The 16,141-nt window shown below is 36.1% G+C and overlaps 1 protein-coding gene across 3 annotated transcripts in view; it reads left to right on the forward strand.

The window, feature by feature from the left end:
• The window catches only part of LOC106074852 (protein white-like), a 28,288-nt gene extending 25,697 nt beyond the window's left edge, over nt 1-2,591 (forward strand). For all 3 annotated transcript variants that reach the window (XM_056017647.1, XM_056017661.1, XM_056017654.1), the window contains 3 exons: nt 292-392; nt 522-643; nt 811-2,591. In XM_056017647.1, coding sequence (XP_055873622.1) covers nt 292-392; nt 522-643; nt 811-915 — 328 coding nt within the window. In that variant the 3' untranslated portion in view covers nt 916-2,591. The remainder of the gene's footprint in view (nt 1-291; nt 393-521; nt 644-810) is intronic.
• The last annotated feature ends 13,550 nt before the right edge of the window (nt 2,592-16,141 follow it).

Below are 16,141 nucleotides of genomic sequence, written 5' to 3' on the forward strand. Positions count from 1 at the left end.
ATGTGCTGCTAGTTTCTCATTTAATTGCTTGAACTATTTATGCAAATGCTTTACTCTAAAAGAACTTTTAAAATTATTTCCCTTAATGTGACAAAATCATATTCAGGATAAGATTATTTTCTAGTAATCTAGTCTATTCTCAGTTCAGCTTTAGTGGGTCAGTCAGTTGGCATCTTTTTCATCAGTTCCTATTAGGTCACTGTCTTTTTAAAATTCTTATATTTGTGTTGTATTTTGATAAAGTCAAGAAGTTTGAGTTATTTTAAAATGTTCTTTTTTTTTTTAATTTAGAAATATTCCAGTTTACTTTATTTGGCTTCAATACCTTTCTTGGTTTAAATTTTCTAATGAAGTATTAATGGTTAATCAGTGGAGGAACATTGACTACATCCGTAAGTATCTTAAGCAATAATGAAAATTATAGGATTGGAAGAACTATTCTATTGATATTTTTTTAGCGAGTTATTTAATAATAAAGCATGTTTCAAAGTAATAATTTCTTTTTATCAAACTTGTTTTAGCATGTCCCAACATTACAATTCCCACAATTCCTCCCAACATAACGACCCCTAGTGTGCCCAGCATGCCTCAGTGCCTTTATCGTTCAGGGAAAGATGTCTTGGACTACACCAGTTTCTCTGAAGTAAGTAGATCTAGAACTCATGGTCCAACAAAGTGACATATTGAGTTAAGCCCTTTTGTTGATGCAATGTTCCTTGTATGACATATAATGTTAAATTTAAAAAAAAAAATTAAAAATAGGTTTAATATTTCATTAATAGCTTTACATTTTATCTTTGCTTGAATTAGGATAACCTTGTTCTAGACATCATCCTTCTGGTTGTTTTACAAGTGGGATTCCGCTTCTTGTCAATAGTTGCACTCTTCATTCGTGCCAGGAGATCCAAAGAATAATTTACGTCACTTTGAGACCATCTTGTTAATACTCAGACAACTATTGTGGCTTTAGTGAGCTACTGATTTAACCACCCTGCCAAGATATTTTGATATATTACTTAAAAATGGAGAGAGAAAGATACATGTAAATTATTGGTAGTGATGTCTATGAATAAGAAATTAGAATGATTAAGAAATTGTTTTAATTATAATTGTTCTTCATTCTTCCCAATGCTCGTGTCCCCTCTTTCTTTAATTGTGAATATAATAGTCTATAATTGATTCATTTGTTAAACATTGTTTCATTGTTTTATGTGATGTGGGTGTGGGCGGTAAATTGTAATTCAACTTTAACTAATCCATAGTTGAAGAATGTATTTCTCATTTTCATGCAATCTTTGAACTAGAATTAGTTTAAATAACAACTTTTAGAAGGTGCGGTGGCTTATTGGTAAAGTGCTTGGCTTTCAAACCCAGGGATTCCAGATTTGAATCTGGGTGAAGACTGATATTTTTGATTTAGGGATTTTAAGAGTGCCCTAAGTTTACTCAATTCTAATGGGTGTCTGACATTAGTCAGGAAAAATAAAGCGTTTGGTTGTTTTGCTGACTAAATGACACTCTAGTTAACTCTTGACCATAGAAACAGATGACCTTTACATCATCAGCCCCATAGATCGGGGTACTATATTTTCATATACCACATGACCAGGTAGCCATTGTATATAAGAAATAGCACAAACTGGTATTGCAACAGTTAGATTTAATACGATTGATGTGTAAATAGCAGTGTTACATTATAAGCTACCTGGACAGGGATTCCAAAACATTATTGAAATGTTTTTGTAAAACTAATATTGCTGATTTAATCTTGATGGTGATATTGCATTTTAGAGTTGCAATGCTCTAGCCAATACTAACTGGGGGTAATTGTTTTATTTTTTGTTTGTTTTTGAGTTAACTATTTTTACTTTGAGATTTGTACATGTTCAATTTTATTATGTATACATATATATATATATATATATTTGGGGCTAAATATTGTTTTATTTATATGTGCTGACCATATTTTTAAAATTTAATTTAAATAATATGTATATGATAAAAACAAGCGTCTATACAAGGAGCTAGAAATTTGAAAAAGGTTTAATGCATTTCATAGTTATTTTAAATTTTAACAATGCATAGTAATGAAAGTGAAAAAAGAATTTTTCATTAATGATTATAGCATTGCATCTTTTTTATCACAATGATTTCATCCACACTACTTTCTGTCAATATTTAGTAGCCTCCATCACAGGGAAAGATGCTCTATGGTGTTTGAGCTGTCTATCTCATTTAAATCTCAGAAACTAAAAGCAATTGTAAAAAATTCAGATTCCACCTTCCTTTTCATTCTGCTAGAAACATGTGCCATGACTTCTTTTGTCTTCCAAACTTGTACAATTATTTAAAGATCAAATATTCATATTGTGTATACCAGTTACAAAACAATATGAAAAAAATATGAAGTTATGCATTTAAGTACTAGTGGTTTTTGCAATGCAATAGTAATGTATTTTTATTGTTTTTATTTTTTAAATAAAGACAGCGTGTATCTTATCTGTATCATGTTAGAAAAAAAAGCTGCAGTGATAAAATTCCCTTAGCAATGGCAAAATTTCCTTTTGCTATTAAAATGAAATTAACAAACATTCTAGTTTTTTTCCTAAAGGCAATAAATATGATCATAGACTGACAAATGACTTATAGCAGGGGTTCTCAACCTGTTGGTCGCGACCCCCTTGAGGGTTGATTGACGATTTGCCAGGGGTCGCCAAAGACCATCAAAAAAATGGATTGTTATTGTCTATGCATCCATTGCTGCATGTGTGTGTGTATGTGGGGGGAGGGGTCGCGGTAGAGTGGTGGATTGTAAAAAGGGGTCGCCGAGCATAAAAGGTTGAGAACTGCTGACTTAAAGCCTTAATATATTTCATGGAGTTGGTTCTTCAATATATTTGACCTTAATTTGCAATGGTATTGTGTGACCTGTAGAGTTGTAGAGTTCACCTTTTCTTCCAAAAAATATACATGAGCACAAAGATTAGTAGCCCTCAAGAGTTGATCATTAAATGCTGTTATTCAGACTAAGCTATCCATTCTTGAGAAAAAAGCACAAAAATGAAAACTCATAAAGAACTTTTAAGTAACAAGCTGGAGCATGGAAAGGGCTCACTAAGCTAGGCACATGGAGATCATTGTTTTGTATTGTTCTGGTCTAAAATTCTGTAAGCTCAGTTTGAACACTTCTGATAGGCTTATATCTTGTTATTTTCTTTAGACATTGAGGCTGATGGAATAATAGCCTTATCCCAATGTTTGGCCAAATGGTCATCATTATAAGTTTGATTAAAATAGTAATCTGGGGGGAAAATAGCATAATTTGGATTAAAATAGTAAACATCTGGGGGGAAAATAGCATAATTTGGATTAAAATAGTAATCTGGCGGGAAAATAGCATAATTTGGATTAAAATAGTAAACATCTGGGGGAAAAATAGCATAATTTGGATTAAAATAGTAATCTGGGGGGAAAATAGCATAATTTGGATTAAAATAGTAAACATCTGGGGGGAAAATAGCATAATTTGGATTAAAATAGTAATCTGGGGGGAAAATAGCATAATTTGGATTAAAATAGTAAACATCTGGGGGGAAAATAGCATAATTTGGATTAAAATAGTAATCTGGCGGGAAAATAGCATAATTTGGATTAAAATAGTAAACATCTGGGGGAAAAATAGCATAATTTGGATTAAAATAGTAATCTGGGGGGAAAATAGCATAATTTGGATTAAAATAGTAATCTGGGGGGAAAATAGCATAATTTGGATTAAAATAGTAATCTGGGGGGAAAATAGCATAATTTGGATTAAAATAGTAATCTGGGGGGGAAAATAGCAACGTTTGTTTCTAAATGCTGATCAAGTCATACATCTGCAAAAGTCTTGGACAAATTATTGAGCTTACTTTGATATACATACCGATTTATAGGTGACATATTATTTGTTGTTTGTTTCTAATATTTATTTTGTGTTGTGTAGGTCTGTTCACTTATGTGGAATGTCGTTACTGGTTTTAAATTTAAAAAAAAGTCCCTTATAATCACAACACATTTTCATGAAGGCTCTATAAACCAGTCATAGTCTTAGTCTGCAGTACAACAAAATTCACAGTTTTTTGTGACTTTTCGTTAGACCGAAATTTCTGTTGGCTATTGCTACATTAACATAGGTCTGTGGTTTTAACGTTATATATATACGCTAAGACTAATCTCTAAGTACCGGCGCTCAGACTGAGATGATACACTCATGGCTGCTCGCTTCTGTCTGGACGTGTAACAAAAGAGATGGCAAGAAAGACTAAACCATGGAGATGAGATGCTGCAGAGAGATGTATTTACATACAGACGAGTGAATAAACAGGCGGGAAACGTAATGAGACAGGCGAACAGATTTTATTATATAAAGAAAGGCGGGAAATACTTATATGAAAAGATAATGTTATGAAAAAGAGTAAAACTAGTGTAATTACTTGCAGTCACATTTCGGTCGTCCTGTCTTGTCAGCCTCATATCTAGCTGAAACAAAATCCTGCTGTGTTTAGGTAATGAATCAGCGACCCACAACGTTCCAATGTAATATTAAGAACATATTACCACAGACTCATAGACCATTAGCAGACGATATAATAAGAGTGTATCCTGATGTTGAATAAACGTATTTGGGAGACTATTTTATGAATTAAATTTCTTCATTTCTTGTAAATTCTAGGTTGTTTATTTTAAAATATTTGCATACTAATTGGGTTTAATTAACGTCCCCGTACTTGGAAGGAAGAAATAAAAAAAAATCATTATCATTCATATTATATTATTATTAGAATGATTCGAATGTAATTTGATATCGTTCAAACTTTGAACAGCTGTTTACGTCGGATTTTGGTACAGTGGCCTCGACATATTTACCTACGACTTTCAACCCAAGGGGCAGCACTGGTAAAATGTCAATTGCAGACGATTTCAAGTATGGACCAATCATTACAATTCTACTCGGCATCTTAACAGTTTACTCGAAATTTTTAGCCGATAAAAACTCACGAACAACGCGCGCACCTCCACATCTAAAAAGCAAAGATGAAAAATTTTAAATTTTTGCTAAAACGTAAGACATTAATGATAAATTTAGCCGAGTCCAAACCAATGGAAATTCAGTTTGACTACAATAGTCCACATTAGCATCGCTACTATAGCAATAACGATATAGACAGTTTTTATCCCCCAGACTCTCTAGCTGGGAAGGGCGGGCAATGTACAATTTTTTCCACTTACTCCTGGAAGAACATATTCTAGAGTACAATAAACGTTCTCAGGAAGAATGACCCTTTTAAAGATTTATTATGTACGCACACACGCACATATATATTTGGCCCCGGGGAGGGGGATTCCTGGCAACGCCCATGCATACAACACATGCTCTCCAAAGACACGTATGAAGTTATAATATGTATTAATATGAAAGAATTATTCTTTTACAATGAACCAGATAATGTCATGTGACCTGCACCAATGGGGTCGACAAATTAGCTAATTAGGTGATAAGTCTTCCTCTGTTATTATTATGTTTGAAGTCTCGCAGACGTTCAGTAGAAGATACCAGATCTAAGAAGTTTGAGTACGTTTAATTCAGCATGCTTTAGTTCAAACCCAGGACAATTCGTGCATGAAGAAATTAAAGCATTTATCTCAGACCCATGAGTGCAAGGTCTAGCGTCTCTTCGGGACAGACATTAAGAGCTTAAGGCTTTAGAAGAGCTTAAGTCTCTAATTAACATGCACGATGTAATTCTCTTTTGAAGGAGCGTCTGTTTTTACAACGCCTATATCGACTCACTCTGTTTGTTAGTTCTCCCACAATCTTGGATAAACCTGAAATTTTGCACAATTATTTCTTTTACCTGATAACACAAGAATCAATGAAAAAATAACCAATTAGTTAATTAACTATTGGTAATTAATTATTTTGTTTGTTAACAAACAAGGAAAGTGATTGTACTTGACAGATATCTTCTTCTTTTTGACAGATGTGCTATAGGCCTACGTTAAATTAGCCTCCCTTGAGAATGCTTGAGCCCTAAGTTTGAATTCAAGTATTCCTATTTTTTTTTTAAACGGTCACGTTAAAATTCTTACAGATACCCCCTTCTCTCCCCCCCCCCCACACACACCTTTTCCGTTTCCCAACTGGTCCAGACACGCGATAGGATCATAGCGCATTGAGAAAGCTAAAAGCATGAAATTGAACTAAACAAAAACAATTGATAAAAATATTTCTAATTGAACAGATTTATTATTGTTAGTTTAAAATCTAGATCCATTACAAATTTAATTACATGGCTGATCCAAACTATTTTAAAAGTATTTTTTAAAATCTTTTCCTTGTAAAATTCTATAAATATCATGGGGTGAGATTTTAATGGGTCACGAGACTAAAAGACTCGACTGTAAAAGAAAACAAATACGTGCTAGAAAGAGACGAGTAACCTACTAGACAATTGATGACTTGAACACAAAGACTCAAAACAATTAGCTTCTATGTTACCTCCCCTTTTCTCTTTCGTGGTTCCCATTACTTCCCCTCTTCGTGGTAGACATCATTTTCCGTTAGTCGGAGATTTTTTTTCAAGATCCGATCATCGATGTTAGAAGGTTGAAAATTCCCATAAGACCTTTTTTTTGTTCAAATTCACCCTAGTATCAGATAAATATCAGCATTGTTGTTCTGCATGAGTCTGTATGTGTTTATATGAGCGTGTCCGTCTGTGATGTATGGCTAGACCTAGTCCAATGTCCTGTTGATGTTCCAGGGATAGAGGTGATTACACAATGTCGACATGTAACAAGCAAAACACGCCAGTAGTCTGAGGAAATAAAGTACAAATGTGGGTTTATCGTCCACTCTCAGTCTACTTACCGGAAGGAAACGTTAAAGAGAAATGATTTTATCTTTAATTTTTAAAGAGCTTATATTAACCCTGTCGGTCTGTCTGGTAAGAAGTTTGTACACGTTATTTGTTCGACACCCAATCTCGGATCAAGCTGAAATTTTGCACAGTTATTTCTTTTACATGACAATACAAGAATCAATATTTAAAAAAGTTATTGGTAATTAATTACTTTGTTTGGTATCTCGAACAATGGAAAGAAATAGTACTTGACTGAAGTGGTGGTATTAGCTGAATTAGTCCCATTTATAGGTCGTCGTCTGAGACTTAGTGAATACAAACATAAAATAGAAACAATAGATGACTGTACAATCTTCCATGTTCATACGCTCTTCGCTAGCTGAGTGGTTACCGTGTTGGCTTGAGAAGCCTGAGTTTGTTGTAGAGTATAAAGAGATTATTTCCAAGGCAAAAGACGGAGAGGAATGGAGAGAAACGGTCAACATGTCTTGTAGGTGCCCCAACAGACTAACTTAGTAAGGGATAGATGAAGTGGCGGGGAAGGTATAATATAAAGGACAGTAGAAAATGAATTTTACTATGCGTACCAGAATTGGAAATACCAAGAAATCAATAGACTAAACAAGAGAGTCCTACAATTATTCACGACGACTTAAAAAAAAAGTTTTTTTTTTAAACAAAAAGAAAAGGATTACGTCTGGGCTAGTGGAAAGGGGCTGACACGGTGCCGAGAGAAAACATGATAATTTTCAACAGAAAATTATAGAGTGAAATTCAAGTACGGTCAAGAGATATAACTTATAATATTTCCCTTAAAAAAAAAAAAAAAAAAAATTAAACCTTTGTTTTCGTGATTTCAAATCCATAATTTGAAAGATGAAATATTCACAGAGCTATACAAGCATTGTGGAATTATTTTTAAACTTTAAATCAAAGTATTCATATTTCGCTTTGCATGATGAAAGAAAGAAACTTTAAAATAACTATAAGAAAAAATGAAAATTATCGGAAAGATAATATAAAAAAATGTTTTTATGAAAAATTAAATTTCCATTTTAATCTGCTTTCTCAACTGGTCAATATTTCTGCATAGCTCGAACTGAAAGTAACGAATATAGTGCTTTAAAAAAAATGTATTCTTCAAACGCTTAGTCTCATAAGTTCTGTTTTTCATTACCCTACAAAATTATTTTTAAAATCAACAAGTGCAAACTCAGTAAAACAGTTTTTTTCCCTGTAGCATCAATAACCTTTGGGCTATCATATAATGTAGCCATATTTTAAAAAATAAACTCTTTGACCTAGACAGTAGTTTAGTTGAACGATCTTCTTCTTTTTGAATGAAATGAAATGCTTATTTACTGGAGATTCTGATACCTGGCGGACGGAGGATTACCAGCTCCCGGCGCCTCATTGTGACACCTCAGTGGAAACGTCCGCCCGGGGAAGTGGATAGGCCAAAAACGAGAGCTAACATGGCTCCCAGTGAGCTACCACTGTATGCTCTAGTGAGTGTACCTGCACGTGGTGGGGATGTGCTTGCTAACCAGTCCGAACCCCCCATCGACCCGTTCCCCAACGGGGACCATACGAGTGGTGATGGTCCCCTCACGGGTGCGATGGGACAGTATAGACATAAGGAGGGCCCCCACGTGGGGCTTGGGCTCCGGCCCCGCATGAGGGCAGGAACTCATGTCGGGGCTTGGAGGACCGTACAACATGACAAGCCGGGTGTGACTACATGATCACCTAGTCGCCGGGGGACTCCTTACAGAGGAATTGGTGAAGAGCCAATTTCACATCCTGTCCACGGGATAAAAGCTTTTCCCGGGTCACATGGTTCATAAAAGAGATGCGGTCGTCTTGAACCATAAAGGACATCTGATTCATACATGGCGGAGAACCAATCAATTGCAAGCATTTCGGTGTATCCGGTGTAGAAATGAACATGTTGATAAGCTGTGTCACATTTAGTAGTGAATTCGCTCATCTAAGAACGTTGCTGTCAGTAGCGCGTCAAATTGTGGAACCTCTTCATACTATACAGCATTGTTCGCTAAAAAAAATATGTAAAGAAGCAGCTCAGCTTTGTGAATTTTGGTTGGATGAAATACGAATATACTTCTCTAGGTAGAATAGTACAACGTGACTTCAACCTCCTTGACCAAGATTGCCAGTCAGGGACAGTGGTTATCACCTAAGCTGTCGCCTCAGAACATTCTGAGAGAGTAGTCTTGTGACTCTTGTCTCAGGCTTGGCTGCAGGGCCGGCCTTAGGTAATTGGAGGCCTAGGCGAAGTGTCCCCAAATGAACCGGAAATAAGAAAAAATTAAGACCAAAAAAGACCAAAACAATACGCTATGAATAAAAAGCCTTCATGTATCTAGATCAGTGGTTCCCAAACTTTTTCGTCTCGTAGACCCCTTGCCATGTTTTCTGGTTTTCGGTAGACCCCCTGCTCAGCTTGCACATTTTTGCAAATTCATTAACATTTTTTAAACAAATTTCTTACTGTAGTGAGTTGAGGAGTGAAAAAGTAATTTAAAACTACAACTAAAATTATGTTTAATATACGAATTTGTCGTTCTATGAAGTAGTCTTTCCAATATTAAATATTAATTAATTAATTAAAAGGTTTCGCATAGTGCAGTTTCTCGTGTATTTCTTGATCTTTCACGTGTGGCTCAAAGGTTGAATCTGCTGAACTGTTTTCATTAACAGGAGATGGGTCAAAGGCGAGCATATGGAGCCTAAACCAGTAAACTTCGAGCAGGAAGGGCTCATTAGCCTTGGCTTGCTACCCACCTAGCAGAAGGAAAACTGAATTCGAATCTCTGCTGCCTTGCTACTATACCCAAACATGGGAAAGGTCTCGTGGGTCAACCCTAAGGAAATATAAAGGAGAAGGTGACCAATAGCGCCATGTATTTCTGGGCCGTCCCCTCTTTCTCTTTCCTTGGGGGTTCCAGGCTAGGGATTGCCTTGTTATGTTGGATGCAAGCTTGCGAAGGGTGTGAACTATCCATCTCCAGCGTCTCTGAAGGATATCTACTTCAATGGGCTGCTGCTTTGTTCTTTGCCACAGTTCCTCATTCAAGATCTTGTCTGGCCAGCGGATCATACGAATTTTCATCAGGCAGGTATTGATGAATAGCTGGATTTTTTTCTAGGTGGTGATGGTGGTTCTCCAGGTCTCCGCGATCTGGAAGCAGATGGGCTAGACGTGGCGACAGTTGGAGAGATTCGCCCAGAACCGAGATGCCTGGGGGAAGCTGGTTGGTGGTCTATGCCCAGAAGGGACCACAGGCATAGATGAGATGAGATGGTGACCATTAGACAGTTTGTAGCACACAGCGCTACACCTTGTCAGACCAAACTGTATTTATGTCTTTTGCAAAGATTTACATAAGAAGCTTTTAATTTTATAACTCATGCCACCGAAGCGACCTTGAACTGTATTGTTGCTTTAAGAAATTCTTTTAATAATAACAGATGTAGGTTTGTGCAAAACGGCTGGTAGAATCAATGTTTGACCTTTGCTGTTTTCTGTATTTTGCTATAAGAAAAGAAATCTTGTAAGACTCTCACAAACCATCATCTTCTCTATATGATGTCGAACTATGATTTTGCGGGTCTATTTTGAACTTTGATTGTTCGAAAGTTTTTAAAATCTTTATTTTTGTCAGGGTAGCATTGTCTCAGATGATCTTCCAGCGAACCTGGTTCATATCGTCATAAAAAAGTCACTTAGGCTTGTTCGACAAGGAAGGAATGAATCCCAATTTTAAATAACTAATGCTGTACTGTCTACATTTTTTTTTGTTCTAAATATTAGTTACATCTAGACAAAATTAAGCTATTTAAATAAGTATTGAAATTTATTACAACAATTTTTCATTTGAATAGCAGGATAAATATTTAAAGGATTAACGAAGGTACAAATCATATATTAGTTACATTAGTGGAATGTGAACATTAAATGTGCTTAAATAAAATGTATTATCATAGACCCCCGTGGGCATCTCATGGACCCCCAATTTAGTTTTTTACTTTCGTAGACCCCTTGGAGGTCTTCGTAGACCCCTGGGGGTCTATATAGACCACTTTGGGAATCACTGATCTAGATCAACAAAAGCGTTACAGTAAAAAAAACAACACAATTTCCCTAGCGTCTATTTGGTGTTTCTTCCTAAAAATAATCCTACAGATGTCATAGACCGACTGCTGTTTTTCAGCTCAATCCAAGCACTGATAGCACTAATGTGCTTCATAGACGATTTATGATCACCAGGCTAGAAATAACGTTTGAACTTTTTAACAAAAGGAATAAACAATGATCTTGTAAATGTAACATATATTGTCTAACAAAAAATCTAAACATTTGTGAATTAACTGTCAATCATATCAGATACTTAGAGCTAGGCTAGTAGTTATAGAGCCACACAGTTCTGCTATGTTCAAGATTTGATCCATATTTCGCAAATCAGAGGCCCTATGCGGATGCCCAAATTGCCTATGCATAAGGCCGGCCTTGTTGACAGTAACATTTGTCTGCTTGTCGCAGGATTTGAGCTCAACCTAAGCAGGCGCAATAACAAGTGGCGACAATAACACATTGCCAGCATCAGGATTTTCGAAAGGGAAAATGTATATTATGTACTTAAACAGTATTCCCAGGTGTGTCATTCACTTTGTATGATCACATGTAGATTCTAGCTCTATGAAAACAAACATTGAAAACAAACAAACAAAACATCTCTCTCTTTCTCTCGTTATCTCTCTCTTTCTCTCGCTCACTCTCTTTCTCTCTCGCTACCTTTCATCCCCTCCCTCTCCCTTCGTGGGAGGCATTATTTTGTGTTTTAATTAACCCAAGTCAATTTATCTCCAGTCTCTTTGTTCTCACCGCGGGGAGTGTGTCACTCGATTTTCTTACTTCTAGTAATTTTAAGTACAGACAGACAGAATCTATTTCCGAGCCGAACACAAAGTAATAAAATCACAGAAACAAGATCCAAGTCTTGCAAGACAATTCACAGCTTGCCTTCAAGGATTGCTGACCTTAAAAGTTACACTTTGAAAAAAAAAAATGTTAAAATAAATCAAAGATCAAGGGTCAAGGTAAAAGATGACGTTACACCTAGAGGTGACAGTGAAGTCAAGGGAACTAACTCCGTGCCGTTGTCTCCATTAATTTGTTTAACATGTGGCGCTGCAAATCAATAGAATGATGGGAATGGGTCAGTCTAAATGCCCGGCGAGATTGTCGTTGCTGTTGGTGATATATTAAAAAAAAAGACAACTCTTGTGTCAAGGCTTAATTGACGCAGCAGCTTAGTAATTTATTACCTATACGATAAATGCGCAAGTATGGCAAAGGTTATTAGGGAAAAAAAAAAGTTAATCTTGCACCAGCAAAACGACAAACTAAAAGATTTGCTACTGCTAGAAACTGTATCCAATTGAGAGGACATGTTGGAACAAATAAGTTGATAGGTGTAAAAGGGTTAAAGGAATGACTGCACGATGAAAGTTGAGCCTGATTCAGTATTCAAACTGATGGGGGAGAGGGGGGAAACGAAATCTGGAGAAAATGTAGAGAGAAAGAATGAGGCGTGGGTGAAAGGCATTTAATAGAGAGAAAGAGAGATGATGAGAGGAAGAAAGAAAAAGAGAGAATGAAAGGCGCAATAAAGAAAGAAGAAAAGAAAGAAAAAAAGAAAGATTGATAGATAGATAGATAGGATAGAGAGAATATGGAAGAGAGACTGATGAGCCCGAAGTTTGCAATGTTTAACCACTAATATTTGCTATACACTTGGTACCCGATAACTTCTGATTTATTTATTAATATTTTAAAGTTTAGTACATGTCAGAATGTCAGAATACGAGTCATTTGTCAACCCATATCTCATTGTCCTGGGGGATTTTTATCATCATAAACATTTGCCCAACCTCATAAACATTTGTCAAACACACAGTAAATAAAAGAAACTCAAGCGAACAAGATTTTTTTTTACAAAACAAAAGAAACGTTTAAAGGTTAGAGTCAGAGAAGACAAAAGAAAAGGAGAGAGAGGGGGGGGGGGCGTGTAGGCGTGGAGGAAGCAAGAAAGTAATAGAGGGGGTGGTCAGAGCACAGCAATAAAGTCCAGGCTGGAAATATGTTTCCCCTAATCATTTCAGTACGCCACCACCTCCCACATCATCAATTACCTTTATTGGCGGTCACACGCTAGTCATGAAGATAAAAAAAAAAAGGCCAATGGGATTTATCTGGGTCACACTGTGAACTCTTATTCTGTTTCCGGTTGAGGTCAGTTTTGACTTCATCTCTCTCACACACACTCAGTTATATACCCCCTCCCCCTCCCCGTACCCGCTACCAATCCCTAACTAGGGAGAGAATTGAATCTTGTTTGTCTTGTCAGAAATATGTTTGGAATATTTTATACTCATTTGTTTCTTTCTCTCTCTTTTTTTTCTCTTTCTCCCTTTCTCTCTCTCTCTATCTCTCAATATCCACAATTCTTCCTGTTTATCCGTCTCAGAAGAAAACAAAATGTAATATCAAAAGAAGCAAGGACTATTTTTGTTCTATTTATTTATTAATTAATTTTTTTTACATTTTTTTTTTAAATTTTTACTTTTATTCATCAATTTTATTACTGAAGCATAATCCGCCCTCCTCGCACCATTTATAATGTTAACTATCTTTTTTTTTTATTCACCATTGTGTAACCTTAGAATCTTCACTGAATTAAATACTTTAATAGTTAAAGATTTTCATTTTCTTTTTCTCCTGTGAAAACTAATCTACGGGTACGCATTAATAAAACGGTATAGTGTTTATGTACTGTTTCATTTGGAAGCACATTCTACTTATGCGTTAACTCACAATTCATGTATTAAAAAGGGCTATGTAACATAGAACACTAAATCATAATTTACAAATACAAAACAACAACAACATACGCAACCGAATAAAATAAAAGATAAAGACACATTTCTTATTATATATGCTAGGGCTAATTTGTAGAAGTGATCCAGCTTCCCTAGTGCCATTAGAGTTGATGGAATGGGTTGCCTGAATCAGCCAGGAAAATCAATGACTAAGCAGAGCTTGTCTTTAACTAACATGCACGACTAGACTGATACACGGATACGCGATGACGTCATTATAAAATGCTAAGAAGGAGGAAGGAACGAAACCGGAACTACTGGTCCGAATTGCACAGTCCACAGCAGCCCTTTCAAAATTTAAAATAATATGGAAAGACAAAGGCATAGCCCTATGCACCAAAACCAGACTGGTGCGCTCCCTGGTCATGGTCACATTCTTATATGCTTGTGAGTCTTGGACGCTGACTGCAGAGCTAGAGAGGAGGATCCTAGCAATGGAATCGAGATGCTACAGAAGGATCCTAGGTATCACATTTAAATACCGCATCACAAACCAAGAAATTAGAGACTGCAGCGGTTGGACCACATGATGACCTGCTATCGTAAAAAAAACAACCCCAAGCTAAAAATCTATGGCCATATTACAGGGCTTTTCGGGGCTCGGAAAGACCTTACTTCATGGAACAGTACCAGGAAAAAAAGAAGAGGCAGAGAAAGCGATGGGAAGACGGGATGGGAAGAATGGACGGGCCTGCCATTGAAAGAGGTTCTAACTAAGGCAAAAGACAGGGAGGAATGGAGAAAGATGGTCAACAAATCTTGCATGGTGCCCCAACGGTTCAACATAATTTAATCCCATAAAGGAATACGTTCTTTGCTGCCAACTATTGAAATGAACAATGGGTATACTTGCTCGAGTTGAGAAAGGCACTGTTAAAGAATGTTGACTTAGCTTATAAAGAAAAGTTTGTCTTTTTTTTTTTTAAGTGTGTTAAAGGACTTAATATTTCTCAAAACAATTCTCATATTTCTTTGAAAAATAGTTCTAATGTGTTTCTCTTGGGGGAAACATCCTGTCTAAGTACTTTTGTGCTATTATCAACTTTTATCTGTTCTATTCTCCCTTGTTGGAGAGGAAGCATCATGGGACTAAAAGTGCTGGAGAAACAAAAAAACTCAGAAAAAGAAACGAAAAAAAACCCAAGTTGTATTTTCTACTGTGGTCGACTGAATCAAGCTGAAATTGAAGTCAGTGGCCTATTACCTTTAGAGAGACGTGCTAAAGCAGCCCCCGGGATATAATTAGTCGTTAGTCCGCCACTGAACAAAGCTAAGAAAACGATTACTGCCTTTGTGATCAAACTTACATAGGGAGGTAGATCTGTTTGTGAAAGTGCATTCATGCTATGCTATGTAAACTAGACTTTGGTTTCCAAGGGGACATAAAGTAGTGTCAAGAGAGGAGTGACCTACGGTCGCTATGTTTACTACGAAGCAGTGCCTTCCATTGATATATGTAAATTAAGCGATTTTAAAATAAGCGATTTTAATGCAGCTAAAGCTGTAGATTTTTTTTTTTTTTACAAATCCTATATTCAACTCTTGACATCATGGAACCTGGGTGAGACCTGGACACTGATCTTAAAAACGGTTCTAACGATTTTCCTAGAAATTTAACAATTAATGTATATCGCTGAGAAAAGAATTACTAGCTCGTTGGCCACATGTGGGAAAACTCTAGTTCTACCGATATAAATTTTCCAAGTTAAAAAAAGAAATAAATTTAAATTTGGATAGAAAACTAGGTCTAGATCTAGATCCAAAATCGGCTTTGAAAGCACTATTGCGTTCTGGAAAGGACTATCGCGTTCGGGAATGCCCTACTGTAAGGCATGATTGATCCAAGAGTTTAATAAATGAATGTTCAGAGAAAATGTTGAATATTTTCTTCTGACACATTCTAAGTCTACATATAAAGGCCTATCATTGGAAAACTATCAAGTGTAGTAGGTCTATACATTAGCTAAACCAGGATTCTTTCTCGGGGAGAAAGGTGGGGAAGGGGTTCAACGTTAAATGACGTGTAGGTTTCAAGTGACTTCGCAGACCTAGCTTTTAGCTGCTCGTCACCTGGGACACAAACAAAGAACTCAATAAAACATTGTAAAAAACGAGTCAACATTTAAAACTGTATTGCTATACAATCATTCATATTCCACGTCCAAGCTCAAACACTTACTAGAACCATAAATATTTTTTGGGGGCAAAATGTTCTGATATATCATAATAGAATCCTCTTTTGAGAGCTCTACCTACAACTTCTTATCTTAAACCAT

Source organism: Biomphalaria glabrata, chromosome 1 (assembly GCF_947242115.1).
Source record: "Biomphalaria glabrata chromosome 1, xgBioGlab47.1, whole genome shotgun sequence".
Lineage (NCBI taxonomy): Eukaryota > Metazoa > Mollusca > Gastropoda > Planorbidae > Biomphalaria > Biomphalaria glabrata.